At 38.4% G+C, this 18,989-nt stretch overlaps 1 protein-coding gene across 1 annotated transcript in view; it reads right to left on the reverse strand.

Moving 5' to 3' along the window:
- DOP1B (DOP1 leucine zipper like protein B) overlaps nucleotides 1-18,989 on the reverse strand; it is a 48,210-nt gene that overhangs the window by 16,000 nt on the left and 13,221 nt on the right. The window contains exons 5-19 of the mRNA XM_059825394.1: nucleotides 17,986-18,084; nucleotides 17,118-17,241; nucleotides 16,327-16,427; nucleotides 15,765-15,879; nucleotides 13,097-13,217; nucleotides 12,356-12,481; nucleotides 11,651-11,744; nucleotides 10,969-11,160; nucleotides 9,420-10,113; nucleotides 7,592-7,863; nucleotides 6,596-6,748; nucleotides 5,477-5,577; nucleotides 4,586-4,776; nucleotides 1,254-2,868; nucleotides 539-650 (exon numbers count right to left, since the gene is read on the reverse strand). Of these exons, the coding sequence (XP_059681377.1) occupies nucleotides 539-650; nucleotides 1,254-2,868; nucleotides 4,586-4,776; nucleotides 5,477-5,577; nucleotides 6,596-6,748; nucleotides 7,592-7,863; nucleotides 9,420-10,113; nucleotides 10,969-11,160; nucleotides 11,651-11,744; nucleotides 12,356-12,481; nucleotides 13,097-13,217; nucleotides 15,765-15,879; nucleotides 16,327-16,427; nucleotides 17,118-17,241; nucleotides 17,986-18,084 (4,110 nt within the window). The remainder of the gene's footprint in view (nucleotides 1-538; nucleotides 651-1,253; nucleotides 2,869-4,585; nucleotides 4,777-5,476; nucleotides 5,578-6,595; nucleotides 6,749-7,591; nucleotides 7,864-9,419; nucleotides 10,114-10,968; nucleotides 11,161-11,650; nucleotides 11,745-12,355; nucleotides 12,482-13,096; nucleotides 13,218-15,764; nucleotides 15,880-16,326; nucleotides 16,428-17,117; nucleotides 17,242-17,985; nucleotides 18,085-18,989) is intronic.

Below are 18,989 nucleotides of genomic sequence, written 5' to 3' on the forward strand. Positions count from 1 at the left end.
TATAGTCAACTTTGTAATGACAACTTTAAAAATAATTCAACCATTCTATTTCTGAAATATACTGCTGCTATTACAGTCTACTGGATTTGCTGTTCACTATTTTGGCACACAGAGAATTGATTTGTCTAGGAAACTGTTAGGATAATATCCTCTTCTGACAAATGTTCTAGGAATAAAAATTGTAGAGAACACAGTAGCATGTTATCAACTCAAAAGAAAATAGAAGACTTTGTTAATGACAGAGCAACTCTAGACAAGCTACACAGGACTAATATTTGCGTGACCAAGATCATCATGAACATCTTCTATTTAAAATTAACTTTCCTGTCTTCAAGTAAAAAAAAAATGAAGTTCAGTCCCCCTCCCTTACACTTTTATTTAGTTCACTTTTTTTGGTGTGCTGTGAGGCTTCTCTAAGGTTATCTTCTCGTACAAGTGCCACTTTACTACTTACATTCTCCTCTGAATGAAAAAGGGATGCATACTTTGACAAACTGGTGCTGAGGCATCAAGTGAGTGGTAGGCATTAAGCACTTACCTTTTTAGTTTGGTTAGGGTGATCCAGAAGGCAGAAGTGACCGATGGTTGTCAGACCTTCCAAAAGGGTTAGTGGGTAATCAGGTGTAACATTTTCTCTTTTAGAAGTTAAGCTTTGGAGGGGAAAAAAAGAAAAAAAAGATTAAAAAAACAAAAAAGGGTTAACAGGCCAAGTGGTATTTCCTTGATTAAAAATTCCAGTTTCTATCCAATGGTTAAAAGAACACTGGAATGACCAGACAGGAATATCAAATCAAAGGATTCACAAACTATGCTTGGACAACCCTGTTTCCTTGTCTAGATATTTCAGAATATTATTCCCCACCTGACCATAAATCTTTCATGTCTAATTATTTTTCCTTAGTCCTTTCACTTAGTGCCTGTTCCGAACAGCATCACTGTATTTTTCTTCTCCAGGATGTCTCTCCCTAATTAGTCCTCCAAAATCCTCAGTTTTTTCAAAACTGGGAACTTCTGTTTACTCGGATGGCAGGCAGAGGGGGACGGGAACATGCAACCGCAGTGAGCCCTGCTGCAACAATACTGGCTCCACCACACCTGGGCTCAAGGGACAGATGCCTGCATGTGCAGCAGGGTTTGAGGATCAAACTCTGGGAGCCACAATGCTAAACCAGTAAATTACTAGGCACTACACTCTAGTAAGAGGAACTTAAAAAAGTTTCAGCACAACACATCCCACACTGCAGACTTCTTACCTTGCAGATGTTTTTGCAGATGTCTTCACAGCTTCATTTTCATACTGTTTGACAAGCTCATCCAGGTTTTTACATATCTGTACAACAAATGGTGCCACAGTCCAGCCTAAAGACTTCCCAAAATAGGGCAGGGAACATGTGACTAAGCCTACCCAAGTGGGATGCATCCCATAGCCATACTCTGGTTGCAAACCTCGAACCACAGCAGAGACGAATAATCCCTGTGAAGTTATTGGGTGCGGATAGACATACTGCATTGCACCAATAGCCTGTTGGAAATTAAGAGCCTGCTGCCACTCCTTAGAGAGGTCTGGCTGATTCTCCTGCTCCTCATGAGTCTGTCCAAGATGGTGCTCCAAGACAATCAATACCTGTAAGAGCTTCAGCAGCTCAATCTGGAGTGGGTGTTCGCTCCATATTTGATCATGACCAAAATTGATTAGGCTCTCTTCAAAGAGTTCTTCTTCAGGAACATTATTAACCCCATCTGCCGTAAGCAGTTCATACCGTTTCTGACTTGTATACATAGATGCAGACAAAGAAAGAAGAACAAACTCCTGAATTTTGCATCTTCCTAGCAAATTGCGTATGAACTCCACGTTCTTACTCTCTGCTGCCTTTGCCATGGTAGCTAGCTGGGTCATCATTCGAATCAGGACTTCCACACTTTTTACCTGAACATCTCTGTTGCCAAGCACATCTCTGTGTGTGACCTTCAAGTAGCATGGATAATAAGAGCGCAGAAAACTTAGACAGAGGTAAGTGAGCAATTCTATTAGAAGAGAATGGGGACACATGGTTGGGGACTGAGTCTGAAGCTTGCCATAAAAACTCTGCCCTACAAGAGCTTCCTGATGGCGAGCTAAGAGATTGTAAATAAGATTCAAATGTGCTGTGGAGCTGGTATCCATGCTTGTACTAGCGACAGCTTCAATAAATTCTTTAGGGTTTGTTTTAAGCACTGCCTCCAGAACAGAAAAAGCATACAATACCCTCTTAGAATCATAAGGCTGCAAATACAGCAGCATGTGTTTGAACAGAGCCTCAATCATCTCCTGTTTTTCCTTCTGCTGCTTGAGCAACCTAGAATGGGTAATTTCCTGGAGCTCCAAGTCCACCTCTTCATCACTTGACAGAGACTCTGACGCTTGAGTCCTCTCAGAGTCAGCACGCACAAGGTTTAGCGCTACACTGGATTTGGAGCTTTCAGGAAGGAATGCATTGAGAGAACTCACATGGTTTGTGGTCTCTTTGCCATCGGTTGCAGCACTGTCATTGTCCTCATTGCTCACTTCTTGCAGCTCCAGAGAAGGAGAAAAAGAGGACGTATTTTCACTGTCATGGCCTGTGCTGGTGTCTGCTGATTCTGTGTGCTCACTATTATCTTGGTCACCATCTGCTTCATGGGAAGTTACTGGATTACAAGAGCTGCGGTTTTCAGACTGTTCAGTTTTTAACTCCTGCTTCTCTGGATCTTTTTCCACTTCTGCCCAAATTGCTTCTCTGTCCACGGTAGTAAACTGGCTCAATGGAAGGTTTTCCTCGGAATTACTCTCAGAGATGCCAGACTCTTTCAAAGAGGCCTTTTTCTTGCAAAGCCAATCACGTATATCTTCTGAAAAAAAATTATTTTTTTTTTTTTCAAAAAGGGCGTATAATCATCTATTCCACAAAACATGCTTTTTATTGAATAAATCATTGTTTAAAAAAAGGGTCAAAAAGCTACTCTGCTCTAGTATACTATTAATTGTAACAAGTGGAGCTAAAAAAAAAACTGGGTTAAGGTAAGAATTACCTTTTTTTTAAAGTGGTAGAGCAGTCCTAACCTACTGTAAGCGCAAGAGAATAGGTTCAAAACATAAAGCACATGCTGTTTCTCTTATGCTATGACTCCCTAGATGTGATAATTTTTTTTATGCTTCCTGAGCATAAAACGTTTGTTGAAATCAGGAGGGAAATGCAAAGGATAGCAACAGAGGAATTTTTTAAATTAAAAAAAAATAATTTTTTTTAAAGAGCTAATGTTTTCCTTGATTACACACTGTGGAACAAGGAAGGAATACATCAGCTCTGTGTTTGTATAGCATCTAATAAACAGGTCCCGTTGGATGCTATAAATGTCTGCCATCTAACTATTTGCCAATCAAGACAGAAAAACAGTTATGCAAGCCGACAGCTAGGTTAACAGTAATGAGACAGACAGGTGACACGGAAGTCTCTTTGCACAAAACTACTGGATACTTCTCCACTGTCTTCCTGCTCTGCTCCAGGAAACAACCTTGGATACTTGGGCCAAATGGTGCAGAGTGTCTTACATCCACACCACTCCCAGCAATCCCAAACCTGAACAGACTGCCAGCCTTCACAGGACTCTGCACTTGGAGCAAACCTTGGCTCCATACCTGTCTCAGCCTTCCTCAGCTGCTCCCCACAGGTCTCTGTCACACCTGTCTGTTCCACAACTGACACATAGATCATATGTGGTTGACAATGGTTCTCATTACAGGTCTTAAAATGGACATCTTCCAGCTGTCAAATTTAGCCTGTCAAGGTAAAGACACCCTGCCACCTTCCTAAATTTGTGTGGCTGGAGGTCATCTTCAATTCCAAATATCTCTTTGATTCTACATCCTAGCTCTGGGATACCTCAAGACTTACGCCACAAGGGCTTAGCTCTCCTCTTGAATCAAGATGGATCTTCTTTGGACAAAGACGTCTTAATTTTTAGAAGTTAGCAGAATTAGGGTTTTTTTGTGTGTGGTGTGCCCTAAACAGCAAGATGTTCCTCACAACCTGTCTGATTATTTTAATGTGATGCTGAATAAAGAAACCTGGTATGAGGGTGCATGGTGTGCTGGGGCAAGACTGGGTGGAGAGTGTAAGATTTGCGTGTCCATCCTGCCTACTGGAACAGTTCCTGGACTGACATAGTCAACAAACTGCTCCTGGATTTCATTTGGTTGCAGACCTAGTTTTGCTCGAGAAGGGATCCTGTGAATAGTGAACACACATGCAGTGTGGATCATCTAGAAACGGCAATGAGAAGTGTGGGACAAGATCTCAGAGCAAAGCAGGGAGCAATCCAAACCAACAGTATAGGTGCAGCCACCATAATAGAAATTATCATTAGGCCTTCAATTAGCATGACTTACTCCTGAACTCTATTTTAGGCATCACTAGCGGTACTTGGATGAGGAGGAATCTATGGAACTGATACAAGACAACTCAGGGTAATAGGATGCCATTGCATTTCAGAGACTACCTTCAGTAGGTGTTCAGGAGTATGCAATGCTATGTTAGCACTTACAGTTTCAGTCCAAGAACAGTTTTACCTGCTGAATTTTTCTGTTTGATGTAGTGGATGGACGTGCGCTGTGTCTTTGGATGAAGCAGCAGCAGCAGGACTGGTTCAAGGATCCGTGCAACATCATTAAGTGAAAGAGCACGGATCAGCCAGCCCTGTGCTGCAGCACCAATTGCGCCATCTGAACAATTGAGACTGTCCAGTACCACAAACAGAGACCTGAGTGGAGAAATCAGAATGAAGAGTACAATTGAAATCCCTAAAGAAGTTAATGCAAACAACAAAATAGTGACAGGGAACAGACATAGTGCATGTTCAAGTAAGCATCAGCCAATGGCTCATGTCTGCTAACAATAGCTGATCATGCACATTTTCCTGAGTTGAGGTCAAGTACACATGCGTTTGTACAAGCAAGGCCATACATATACTCACAGTCTAGAAGAGCAGCATATTTTAAAGTTCTTTCACGTATTTATTTAGAAAGACTCTAAATGCTTCTGTCTCATTTTATACAAAGGTTATGATCTTGTAAATAGGAAGTAAAACTAAAATAAGACTTTTTTTTTTTTTCTTTTTTTTTTTTTTTCCCCACAAGTAGCTGGTTCTAGTTCTTTGGGAAAAAATCTAACCCACTCCAAGATAAAAAAATGTCTGCTATACAGAATCTTGTTTCCAAGCTACTCTTCATATATGAAGCTCTTTATATTTTTACAGAAACTTTCTTCACACAAGAAAGTGCACTATGCACACAGAGTGCTTTGCAAAGGTAATAGTGCAAGAAAGTTGAAGATCTTTCTTTTTCTCATTTTTTTGTTCTTTCTACACAGAACTTTTTCCCACCTCAGAAAAAAGAACAGAAGAAAACATGATATAGTTAAATATATAAATGTAAGTCTAAGCCAGTGGAAGTGGAAAATACCTATCAAAGGACCGATTGTGAGAAGTCACTCTGCTGCCTTGGATCTCTCTGGTCAGATGCCACATGACAGAGAATCTGAACAGTGCTTCCAGCCTTGTCCCCTTTGCAAGGAAACAAGACAGATACATAGTTTTTGCAGCATTTATCTCCAAGTAAAGTTTTAGTGATTTTTAAACCTCTAGCAGAACAACAGCTAATCTTTCTCAGGTAGTTCGAGAGCACTTTTCTATTTTGCAATAGACTAAACCAAAATGACACGTATCCATGAATGCACAACCAAAAGTTAACAGCCATAGTGTTTGTAGGAGCAAAAAAAAGACATGCCAATACACCAAAAATGTATTTTAGGACTCTTTGTGTATAAACATTTTAGACTTGGTTTGGTGTTAGGGAGGTTTAAAAGTTGGATGACAAATGGGAAGACATTGTTATATTAGGTAGCGTTTATTATTGGTAATTTTGTTTGAAAGCTTTTCAAAGATTTCCAAACTTTTATGTTTCAAAATTGCAAAAGCAAAGATATGAAAACAATAGCAAAGAATGAAGGTGGCTGTTTTAAGTTTTATTGTGCAAGGCACTTCTCACAAATATACTGTAAGTTACTAAAGAACTCTTCTGTCATTAAACTAGACAAGTAAAATAATTAATAACTGGCTCACTTAAAATACAGCTTACTTATTATGAGATCTAAATACTAAGGTGGACACAGGGTCAACATTATGTTGACATACACATACAAGGTAATAAAGTCTTTTGTTGGAATATGACGTTTACAAAATCAACACAAAATAAAATGATTTTAGAGTTATTGGTGGAGCTGGGTCAGTTTGGAAATACTGACAAAAACTGCAAGCTTTTAGATACTACATGATTTGGGCTGAAACTAAAAAAGCTTCAGCATTGACTGATAAAGCTTGTATCCAGGGACTAAGTTTAGCAATAGTCCATGATGAATAAATCCCAGGGAATTGTAAGGGCACGAATAGAGTCTGTCAGACTCCTGGAAGACAGAGGGATCATGGGAGTGAAGATGTGGGGTGGAAGGGAACTGGAAGCAGTCTGGGAAGCACTGGAACAAGTCTACAGTGAGGAAGGGGCTTCAGTGAATACAGGACTTACTTTATCATGATCCAAAAGTGCATGGCAGATAATGTCTTCGCAGATATTTGCTGATGGTGCCAAGCAGTGCAGCCTGTAGAACAGTTCCACACAGGCAATATGGTGCTCCCGTGTCTCTTTGTTCAACTGATTCCAGAGCACACAGGCTACTCTCTAGGGAAAGATATCAACAATTATTATTATTATTATTATTATTATTATTATTATTATTGTGCAATTTTAAATTAAAAATGTGCAATTTCTTCCCTGACTTAAAAGCTTTCCATTGCATAAATGCCCTCTATTACCAAAAGGGATTTCCAAATCATTTTAGTTTAGCAAAGAGCAAGAATTCAGGTCATACACTCAGACCTAAAGGAATGCAACTTTCCGACCCTGTTAGGAGAGGTAATTCAAATGTACGTGCACCAGAAGTTAAGAAAATCATTTCTGCTTCTATTTTCTGGGTCAAAAATTAACAGATTTTACATGTGTCAGGCACAGCAATTGGAGACACAGTAATTAAGAAAAAGATCTTGGAACCAACCTTCATACCAAGACTAATACTGATAAATGGTCAGGAGAAGGAAAGCATCTTTGAAAAATATATATACCCAAAACAAGGAGGATGGAATGTTTTCATTATTATTCACCCACTAACATTTTCTCTTATCTGAAAACATAGAGTGGTATAAAAGTTCTCTAAAGTGTCACTTTCAAGCTAATGAATCCAAACCCTTCAAGTCAGAAATCAACTATACCTACCCCCCCAGAATTTGGGCATAAAAAACAACTAGCAATCTGAAAAGAACCTTCCACTTTTGAACATCCTGTTGGGAAGCACACAAAGAAGAATGCAATTGCTTTCAAATGCTTGTGGAAGCAAAAACCAGCAGTGTGTCATTGTAACACAAACATGCTGCCCCTAAACCTCCATGCAAATAACATTTGCTTTCCCACCCCATCCTTAGAATGTCAGTGTAGACGGGCAGTAAAAAAGAAAAAGAAAATTGACACCTGGTAGAAATCTGTTTTCTCTGAGATGATCTTTAGAACTCCAGGAGCAATGGGAGGAAGGGTGACCATCTGTAGTTTTCCAAAGAAGGATTTGTGGCCAGACACTTTGTACCGCTTCATTCTGTCTTCTATCACAAGTGCCAGCGACTGGGAATGGTTGATCACCTCCAGCAGCGTGAAGATGGACACATTCTGAACATAGCAGTCATTCACACAACAGCATATTGTCATTAAGGACTTCAGCCACAGAGGGAAGCTGGCATCACAACCTCCTCAGAAGATAAGTGAGAAAAAATTTTTGAATAATCTCAAGGTTATGGTCATATTTCCAAGAATTCTTCAATCAAGCTCACAGGACCAAGAGACAAAAATGACTGCCCAAATCCAACTGTCATGCTGTCATCAAGTCCCTTACTTCAGGAGGGACTTGCTTCAAAGCCAAGTTATATTCTTTTCCCTATTTCTCCCAGCAGAAAGCTCTTGCAGGACCTCAGTAACCCAGTAACTAGTGGATTTCTGCTTTGCAGTTTATGTTTATTCACAACTAGTTTTTATAGCTGTTGTTTTCCAGCTGTCATTGTCAAAAACAACAACAGAGGTCTGCTGATCCAAGAATGCTCTTTTGGGTAGCATTGAAGCGTATCATTTCAGAAACCATGAAGCACACAAGGAACTGATATGGCTAAGATCAAGTCAAGTCATCTTTGCCTCTCCTGAGGGAATAATGTTTATTAAAGCTTGACTGGAGACAGTCTGAAGAATCAGTTCATACCTCTGGCTTCAAAACCAAATGCTTTAACTGCTTTATTACCACAACAAAAAGACCACTCCTCCTTCTCCACATCAGACAACTTCAAACAACACATTCAACCCAGAGCTTCTTTGTCATAGGTTCTCTCCTTTTGGCTTTAAACCTTACTGTATTCTCCAGGGTGTGCAGTTGAAAAGAATTTTGAAAATAAACTTCTATAAATATTGGATGATATTCCAAATAAATACAATTATGAAAGCAAGCCTTCTAAGTTCAGCTACATTGCTGACCACATGGAAGGCAATGCAAATATACAAAAGTGTCCATGTCAAGCGGACAGCTCACCCATGTAGACGATGGGCATATCACCGCTTTGCTAAGGAAGACAGCAGAAATTTGTAGTGAAGTGAGGAAGAGAACCAAAGTTTCCAGTTTCCCACCTCTCCATTCACTGCTCAGCTATCTTGTCAACTAGTCTTCAGGCCAATAACTGCTCCTGCTAAAGCTAATGAACTTGAATTCCCAGAACAAACAGGCCCTCCAATTACACAAGATTATTCTTATATGTTAGCTTACATTGGACTCCTTTGAATTCTGAGGGTTAGGGTAAGAGCTGGTTTTGCTTCTGTTATGGTTTAGAGCTCCAGTTTTCCACCTACACCCATCTTCCTGTAACACATCCTTTTTTTTGGGGGGGAGGAGGGTGGCAGGGGACAGGATGATGATGGGGCAGATGACACTGGACATGGACACAGACGGAGGGGGACGGATTTTCTGAAAATCCTGAACCATGCCACAAGGCTCTACAAGCTAGAAGGTCTTTTCATCCCTTCAGCGAGAAGTTTTGTAGTGAAAGCTTTCGAAATAATATGAATTTTAAAAGCTTGGTAAAAATTGTCCCTCAGCTGCAAGATACAAAACACATGCTGAAGTCTTTAATTCACATGCAACTTGCCTTCAGCCCTGTCAAAAGGCATTACTACTGGCCCTGGTCACATGTCTTGCAAATAGCCAAGCTCACACTGCTATTTGAATCCTCAAACGCTCAAGTTGCCTGTTAAAGGAATCTTTTCTTACCAGGAACCTGAAACAGAGAGAGATACAACTGTTCCATCTCCTCCTCCAAAAGATAGACTGGGAATGTGGTACAATCCAACAAAAGGTGACAAGCTGCAGAGAAAGCTTCCTTGCAGTCACCTCTAAGGGGTCCCAAGACAAGCATCACTTGTTCTAAGTCCCAGTCTTCTTCCTCCTTTTCCTTTTTATTACTAGAGTTGCGGTCAGAAGGAAGAGGATTAGAACTCTTGTTCTTGAATGGTGACCCTCGAACTGAGAACAAGTCTGAAAGCATTTGTTTAAATTGAGGTACAGTGATTTGCTTTGCATCCCATGGGCTCTTTTTCTTGCTAGCACTTTCAGGTAATCTGTAGCCATTCTCTTTTTTCTCTTTTCCACTCAGATTTATTGCTGAGATGCTTTCATTACTTGTTTCTTGAAATTGCACCCCAAAAATGTATTTACTGGAAAACTTGGCAACTAGCTCTTGGATGCAATACAAAGTCTTCTGAATGCTCCCCCCTTTCTTCCAGACATCCTCTCTCTCAAGGGTCACAGTTGGCACCCCCAAGTGCTGAGAGAGCTCTGGGGAGGAAGCACTTAGACCAATGCCACTGTCTTCTGACTTCAGGGGAGGGAATGGAGTTTCTTCCTCCTCCTGCAGCACAGACTTAGTCTCCAAGGTTATGTCGACATTTTCCTTTTTCACTGGGCTCTAAAACAGGAATGTTAATGTGGTTAATGTGGCACTGCATAGATCATTTAAACTATGTAGAACTGTGGCAGGCACTGGGGAACAGCAATGACAGAAAAAAAACCCCTAGTATTTGCAATTTCCAGATACAGATTACTTTTTTACAAAATCATGAGACATAGTTATTTGTAAGCAGTTCAATTCAATTCAATTATATTTAAAACCTAATGAATTTTTATATAATCCTCAAACCTTGACTCAAACGCCAACAGATCCACAGCTACAGATACTTACCAAATGGAAATGTTTTCTTAAAATCAGTTCACTACTAGAGCAGTATTACTTATGTTGGATTATTTCTAGTGAAATGCATGTATTTGTTCTACTGCAAAATTTTGGCAGGCTGTGCTCGTGTGACTGCTTTATGCCCTCTATTCCTCATTACCTATCACGATCTCTTGCACACAAATAATACCACATTGTGTTAAACTAAAATATTAATTGAAAGCCTTGCAGACCTAACCAGCTGTAAACCTGGTCTTGATTTGGCAACTCAAATCTTTAGCAACTGTATGATGCTGAGTGCCTTTTCAAAACCATTAAGATCACATTCTTCTCAAGAGATAGGATTATAGCCTCAGTTTCAGACAAGACTATATTCCTTCACTGTCACAAATAATTGAAACAAGTCAGAACTGAATACTCGGTAAGAATAACAAAGCATCAGATAGCTCTGGAAGGGGCCAAAGAAGATAAGTTTCAAAAATCTTTATTGCTGCAGTTATCATCTAGGTTTAAGTTAGGAGAACTAGCATTTTAAAATAAGTCATGTCACTAATAATTTTAAACATTTATGAGTAGTTGAAAAACACGTACCCCATTTCCACTTCCTGTCTCAATGTCCAAATAGGAAGGGGGCATTTGCACTTTGCTAAGCACCTTAAAACAGGTCTTTAAGGCATGAGTGAGTTCTGGTAAACCTAATACTTCCATATTTTCCAGGAGAGACTGCACCATAAAACTGAGCATCTGTGGAAGATACTGAGTCTGCACTTCAGAGTAGAGTTCCTAAAATAAATAAGCATTGTTTAAAATAGTTATCACATATTATTATTCAGCTGTTTAGCAACACTGATCAATTATTGATAAAGTCAGTTCATGAATGGTTAAGCTGTACAAACTTGCTTGAGTGCTATTCCTTCTTTCTTCATTCTACATGATGAACACTGAATCATACACTAAAAATCTTACAACAGTCAGCCAGCTACTAAAAGACCAAAAAATCCCAGGAAATTATTTACCCGAGAAGCAAAAGGTACAATTTTTCATTCCCTTGACAGAATCACCATATTTTCAAATGCAAACAATTTTTATTTTACTAGGCAATAGCACAGGTAACCATATATTAGTCAGCACAGGAAACTATACTTTGCTGAACATAGCATGCATATACACACATATGTCAATTTGCCTATTTTCATTTTAGGTAATCACAATATGAATTACTTGATTTTAAGTTTCTTAAGACTTTGAAGCAGTTAACTTCAGGTTGCCTTACCAAAGGAATCACGTCAAGAAGAAACACCAATAGTGTGCAGAGCTCTGAAATTGTAGGAGGAGTGCTAATATTTTCAACGGGATATCTCATCTGTGTGGATTTGTTTCTGGATTGAGAGAAACATTATTTTGTAAGCTTTTTTCCTATCAAAATTCTTGTTACAATAACAAGGCTTCATTAAAATCAGCACAAAATACTGAACAGCTAGGCCTTCTGAAGCAAAGTAAAATGGGACTTCTAATATAGCAGGATAAAACGTTCTGTCAAAACCTCCTATACTATAGCTTGCATGTGGGATGCCAAAGTGCTTCTAATTTTCAGATTGAATCTCTATACACATTCTTACTACTTGAAGTATAATATTCTCTCTTGTATTTAGAAAGAGAGAAAAAGATAGATATCTTTATTTTTCTTCAAAAAACACTTTTTCTTCCAAGGAAGACCTCTCCACCTCCCCTCCTAAACATTTTCCTCCTTCAGGCATCATTGTGGAAGTAATTTCTTTTGTTGTCAGGTTGCAAGTTTCCATCTAATTGTTTACCTGTTTTCATTCTTGAATTACTTTAGGATGCAACTTACATATCTGTCTGATTCTAACATGTATTAAGTCCCTTCCAGAATTTAAATGCTTCACTAAACTTTATTATCTTACACAGATAGCTCTTAAGTGGCATTTTTAAGAGGAGCGCTATTGTTTGACAACATAAACACCTGAAACAATCTTCGAAACATTTGGTCATGTAATCCCAAAGAAAATCCGTGCTTAAGGATGTGATCAACAAATTGACTGTTTTGACAATTTCCGAAGCATTTTTGTTCTCTTTGATTGCACTGTGTGAAAGGGAAAAAAAGGACAAAAAAAGAAACAGGTGTTAGTGAAGATTCTAAAAGCATGCACATCACAGTATTAGCATGTCCAAAGAAGGGCAACGAAGCTGGTGAAGGGTCTAGAGAACAAGTCTTATGAGGAGCCACTGAGGGAACTGGGGTTGTTTAGCCTGGAGAAGAGGAGGCTGAGGGGAGACCTTATCGCTCTCTACAACTACCTGAAAGGGGGTTGTAGTGAGATGGTTGTCAGTCTCTTCTCCCAAGTAACAAGTGATAGGACGAGAGGAAACGTCCTCAAGTTGCACCAGGGGAGGTTTAGATTGGACATTAGGAAATACTTCTTCACTGAAAGGGTCATCAAGCGTTGGAACAGGCTGCCCAGGGAAGTGGTTGAGTCACCATCCCTGGAGGTATTTAAAAGACATGTAGATGTGGTGCTTAGGGACATGGTTTAGTGGTGGACTTAGCAGTACTCGATGATCTTGAAGGCCTTTACCAACCTAAATGATTCTATGATTCTATGGTTTGTTAAAAGTGACCTTAAATTGGTTAGATTTTAGTAAGTTAGCTTAATATAAATGATAGTTTCAGTTAATAGTTGAAAACTTGTAGTTATACCTTGCAAGTATGTTGCCACTTTGATTGTAGCTAAGCTTGAGATCAGAACCAAGTGCATCTTTGCAGTAGGAATAAAAGGCTCTAATAACCTCAAGGAACAGATCCCCAACAACCTGCGGCCCTACAATTGAAGGAAAAAAAAATCTAGTAGTTGCACCAAAGTGATTGCTAGGCAGCTTAGTTACAAACTTGTATAGACTTAAATTAGGTGTAGCTAGACTAAAAAAAACACAATCACCCAAGTAGGAAGAAAACACTTAAGTGGCTTGTTAAAAGGTCACATTTTCCAGTTAAAATAAAATTAAATATGTAGTTAAATATTTGGTTTTTTAAAAAATTCTAATTAAATACCATCTATTGTTCATTGAACTTTTTAAAGTGATACTTGGAAAGCCATAGCACTGGTTCTACATTGCACTTAAGTTACTTCATTAAGGCACCTACACTGCAATCATTTATAAATGGGCATAATCATAACCGTAAATCTGCAGTTCACATGTGAAAAATAATCACCATGTCTGTATCCATAAAGAAAACAAGCAGATTTCCTAATACCCATTTAACATAGTAACCTTGATTAAATTTTGAGGGACAGAAGCTGAAAAAATCAGCAAATAGAGGAAGTTCAAATGCCTAAATATATTAAACAAATGCATATTTATAAACTATATATAGTTTTTAAACTATATATAGTTTTAAGAAGAAAGTATGTTAGGTGTGTGCTGCCAACTGCACCCAATTTTCAAGGATCAGCACTTTTTTGTTTTATCTGAAATTGACTATAGAAGAGGTGAACAAATAATAAGTACAATACCCTAATCATGGAACCATTAAAAAAAAGTGGTGTATCAAGCATTCCAATGAGTGCTTCTAAAAAGGAAAAAAAAAAGCTGAAGTGACTAAAAGTAGCAGAAAAGGGCAAAGAATCTTGTTTTGTTTTAGTTTGTGACCTTTAAAAAAATAAAAAAGTTGCATTGCTAAATCCATTTCAAATGGAAGTGAAAGTCATATTGGCTTAAGGCTCAAGAAGTTATATTTTGTGTGCTGACTGGAACAGAAAGATTAAACTGTATGATGCAGTTTAGCTAAATAACCCTTATTTGCAGTTCAGATTAACACTGATTGCCAGACAAATAAAACATACAACAGGGTAGTATCTGTCATTTACTTTCTAAATTAGATTAATCAAGAAATTTATAATGTAACAACCTTAGTCAATTGTCTGTTCTTCAGCCTTTTTGTCAGGAAATAAAAATGCTTTATATACAAGGCTTTAATTGTGACAGACTTTTTTTTAAAAACAGCTAAAACCAGCGGAAGGGAACATTAGCACCACTGTCTTATAAACAGACTAACAGCTGCTTCTACTAAGGAAGCATTCATTTGTTAGATAAGCAATACAGAATCTGCATTTTTTCTGTCATTGCTCTGATAATTCTTTAACAGGAGATATGCTTAAAAGGACTTTCCTGACCCATGAAAGAGGATAAGCTCACCAATACAGGAGCCTGCAAAACCAACTGCCACTGGAGTGTTTAGTTTCAGTACATGAGTCTTATACTAAGTCTACAGGCTTAATCAATGGTAATGTCACTCCCCCACCCAGGATAATACCTAGAACAACACTTTGAGATACAGTCAGTCGTTAAGACTCTACTAGCTTGTAACAAATACCAGTTAACCAGTCTGTAGGCTTCTCATACCTGTCAGATTCACAGAATATGATTTCAAAGATTTACCTGTACATGGTTCTTACAGAGTACTATTAAATCCTAAAAATCTGTCAAGTCACTTTGGCTTAATTTTTTGATGCCGAAAGGAGAACTTGCCCTTTAAAATAAAGGCTGGCAGAGCCTCACCCTTTTGGTGCTAGCAACTTCATGTACACAACAGGACAGACATGTGACAGTCAGGGAGGAGGAGGAAATTCTTCACAGCTCAGTCATGAAGTCTAAAACAATAGCTCCCACAGCAGCATCAGGCCAGTACAAGCTGGCAGCACCACTGACAGAGGCACCCCCGCCTCCCCACATGCATAACAGATTAATTTCCAGCTGGAGCACCTGCAGGTAAGTTGTTCTGCCCACTTTGGCAGCAGTACCACCATAGGCTAGCTGCCCGTGGGACTACAGTGTCTGGAAAAGCAACAGAGTCATTAGAGTTTGATGCAAGTGTGTAGGAATGCCTGCAAGCACAGCCAAGCAGTGGAAACAAACCCAGGCAAGAGTAGTACCAGTGGTTTTCTAGTTAGAAGCCGCTTTGTAAGACAGAACAAAAAGAGGCCTGACTATTTTTGAGAATAAGCTCCAAGGAATTAATTGAGCAGAATATCGAGAGTGAGGCAGAAGTGGTTCTTTTTAACTGGCCCCTCAGATCGCAGTTCTGGGCATGGAAGAGCATTATCCTCACTAGGATACATCCATGCTACACAGTGGAGTGCTCTGCAGAAGAGCCAGAGATAACCTGGAGAGGGTGTTCGCTTCAGAGCAGCATTCTGAACCAGGTCCAAGGCAAGGAACACAGCCCCCTGCCCACTAATACACAACGCACACATAGTCAGAATTAGGAAGAATTGTGTAGGGTGTTGTCTTGAGTCCTACTGTCAAAGGCGATGAACACCAAGTTGTAAGTCGTTAGCAGTCATAACAGAAGTGACAACCAACATTACCTATTTCAGGTTTGTCAAGGAGACTGATTAGGATGCGGAAGGGTTTCAAATAAGCTTGATGCTGTTCCTCTGTATCAGACTCTGGGAATTTCTGATGTAAAATTTCAGCCAAACTCTAGTAAAAAGAAAACGTCAAAATGTTATACGTAGAAGAGAGATTGCCATTTTATTAAGACCTGAAGTGTTTCTAAATTTGATTTTTTTTTGTACCAACTACAATTGAACTTCAATTTTCCATACAGGGTAGACAAATCAATGACATCTTCTCATCATCTGTACTCAAAAGCTGATCTTATTCAGAGAAGCATTTTTAAATAATTCAGGTAGTTCTTCAAAGATGCTACCCTTTGGTTTCATTAGATTCTATTTGCAAGCACATACAATATTGGGCTAAATACAGCACAGCAGGCATTCCAATAGATGAAAATATAACCACCAAAAGCATGCTATCTTTAGGGACAGAAAGCGAAGGACAAAACAAGTGGCACAGTGAACAATTCTAGACAGTTTATGTTAACATTTAAAAGGATTATAAATACATCTGTATACAATGAACACCAACCTCAACCAAAAGATCTTTAGAATATTTTCCAAAGAAATAAATAGCATGGTCTTCAGAAGTTGTTGAATCTGGAGCAAAAGTACCACCTTTAATATCAGAGCCTACAAGATAAACAGAGGCATCAGGAGTACAGAGAAACACTACAGTACAGAGCACTACACACACGTCATTTATACAAATATTGAAATTGCACTGTATTTAACCTTTGTCATTTCAACACTTTGCTTGAAACTAACTCACATACTGCCCAAGGACGGCCCACATATCACAGTTTGAGGCATCCAGATATGCTATACTGAACATAAATCAAAACTAAGGCCAGATCCAGACATGGGGTCAGCAAAGGCAGCCTTCATGCAACTATACAGCTGCAGCTCTTGTCCTGTCACTTTTAGCCTCCTCTTATGCCATTAAAAGAAGGTAGATGGGGAGAAGCTATAGCTCTCTTATAGCCCCTCCTTGACAATTAAGCTCACGTGGGAATTAATAGACTATTACTTCCAGAAAGGCAAGGTTAAAATAGCTCCCCACTCCTTTCAGTCCACTGAACCATTTCAGAATGAACTGTGGACGTGACCAGAAATAACTCGATACCCTGTGATTCAGGACAGTGAAATGAATTCACCGAATGTTTACATTTATTAAACAGGTACTTAATAAATGGCAACTAAACACACTTTATTTTATCATCATTCATTAGCTGCTGAAAAAGCGTATTACATTTTTAAGCACCGATTTTTTTTTCTCTTAGGGATTCAGAATATTGAATATCACTGTATATTGTACAGTACCTAGCAACCATGCGTATAATCTTCTATTGAGTGACATGTCTCTCCTCAACAATGTCTGTGTAGCTGCTGACAGAATATGGACTAAATCAGTCCTGTGCAACATAATAGTGCTTTCGCTGCAGTCCTAGGATGAAAAACAAAGATACTTTAGCTGTTTATGAACACTGAAACAAATCAAATTGGTAACGAGGGTTTTTTTTAACTCGTAATATTAATATTTTGGGAAAAAAAGGCAAGAAACCATCAGTTACAAAATATTTTGTATACTAAAAATCTCAAGAAAGGGAATCTGACACAACTGTGATCATTTTAATATTTAAGGTACAGAGGTACAGTTAAGCTGAAGATACTAAAGACTTCATTATGTTATGCCTTAAGACTTAAAATTACTTGCTACTTTCAAAATACTGACTATACTACTAGGTAAGTTAGGAAACGATGGGAAACAGCTCTTGTTTCAAGTAATATTTTCTTTCCTAGTCTTTAACAGAAGTATCTTAGTTTAGTGCAGATAATTCCAAATGCTGAACTCTTACTTAAAAAGGAGCTCGATATTTTTGCCATAAACAGTTTCTCAGGCCTGAATACTTCAAGCACATTCCAAATACCATGCAATATTCACTGTGAAAGCACATCTTATTTTGAAGCATTTTGGTGATGTAAAACCAAGTTAGCTGTAAGGACTCTGAGAAGCAGCGGTCTCTACTATTAAAGTTGATGGGGGAACAAGAAACTGCAAAATCTGTTCATTGATTTTGAAAGTACAAAATTCAAACATTTGGCAATAACAGAGGAGCTGGACTGGTCTCACAGAAGACACCTTCCTGCACAAAGTGTGCATGCGACAATATCAAATTAGTCCTCTTACCAAAGCTATATAAAATGGGAAGAAGAAGAGAATCACTTCTAGAGTGTTTCTTTGCACAAGGACATTTGAATCCAATACTGATACACACAAAGACTTTATCTGTAAAAGGAAAAGAAAGCACAACAGTGTTTTACTTCATGATAAAATTTAAATTACAACCACTGTTAATAATCACAAGAAGGAAAGAAAGCAAACTTGGTTACATGTGAACAATATTTTTTAAAATAAGAGGATAATTACTCAGCCATTTAACTCCTGCCCGCAAAATGAGTTTAAAAAAAGTTTTGTGGAATACTGTTTAAAAAATCGTTAATACTTACAAAATACTTGGTTTTGTAACAACACAGAATGTCACACTGTGACATCACCAGCTATCAGACAGAATGTGAAGTCTCACAAAATGCAGATATTAAAGTACTCTAGCAGTACAGTTATTCCATCACTCAAGTTTAACACACAAGTAGTACCTACTGAAGATTTCCATTTTACTGAAAAAATAAAAAGATACTAAATCTATTTTTATAGATTACTAAAATAGTAAATAATAAAAAAAAACCAAAACTAAATTACTAAAATACTAAAACCCAAAATACTAAATTGTCTTCCAGGACTGCAAACACTTTGAGAAAACCATACTAAATGTTGTATATACTGTATTATAGAAAAGCTGGTCTTCATCATAAAATGCAAATTCAGAACAGGTAGAGAAAAGATGTCAGGTTTGTCTTCTCATTTGAAAGAGTCAGTCTTTTAAGGCTGTATGCAGTACCGATTACCAAAAACTGCAGAAGCTTCAGAAGACTTGCATTCTGCGGGCTAACCAAAATCTGTATGGGAGATGCTCTGCTACATTTCAGGTTAAGATGCTCCCATGAAGTAATTGTGTTAAGCAATTCCAAAGTGCAGACCTTTCAGCCTCTCTTTGTCTCTCTACAAAGTATTTTTAAAAGCATGTAATTCTAACTTAATACTGAGAAGGCACAATCTGCTAGTATGCTGGTATT

The sequence above is a fragment of the Gavia stellata genome, chromosome 1 (assembly GCF_030936135.1).
Source record: "Gavia stellata isolate bGavSte3 chromosome 1, bGavSte3.hap2, whole genome shotgun sequence".
Classification (NCBI taxonomy): Eukaryota; Metazoa; Chordata; class Aves; order Gaviiformes; family Gaviidae; genus Gavia; species Gavia stellata.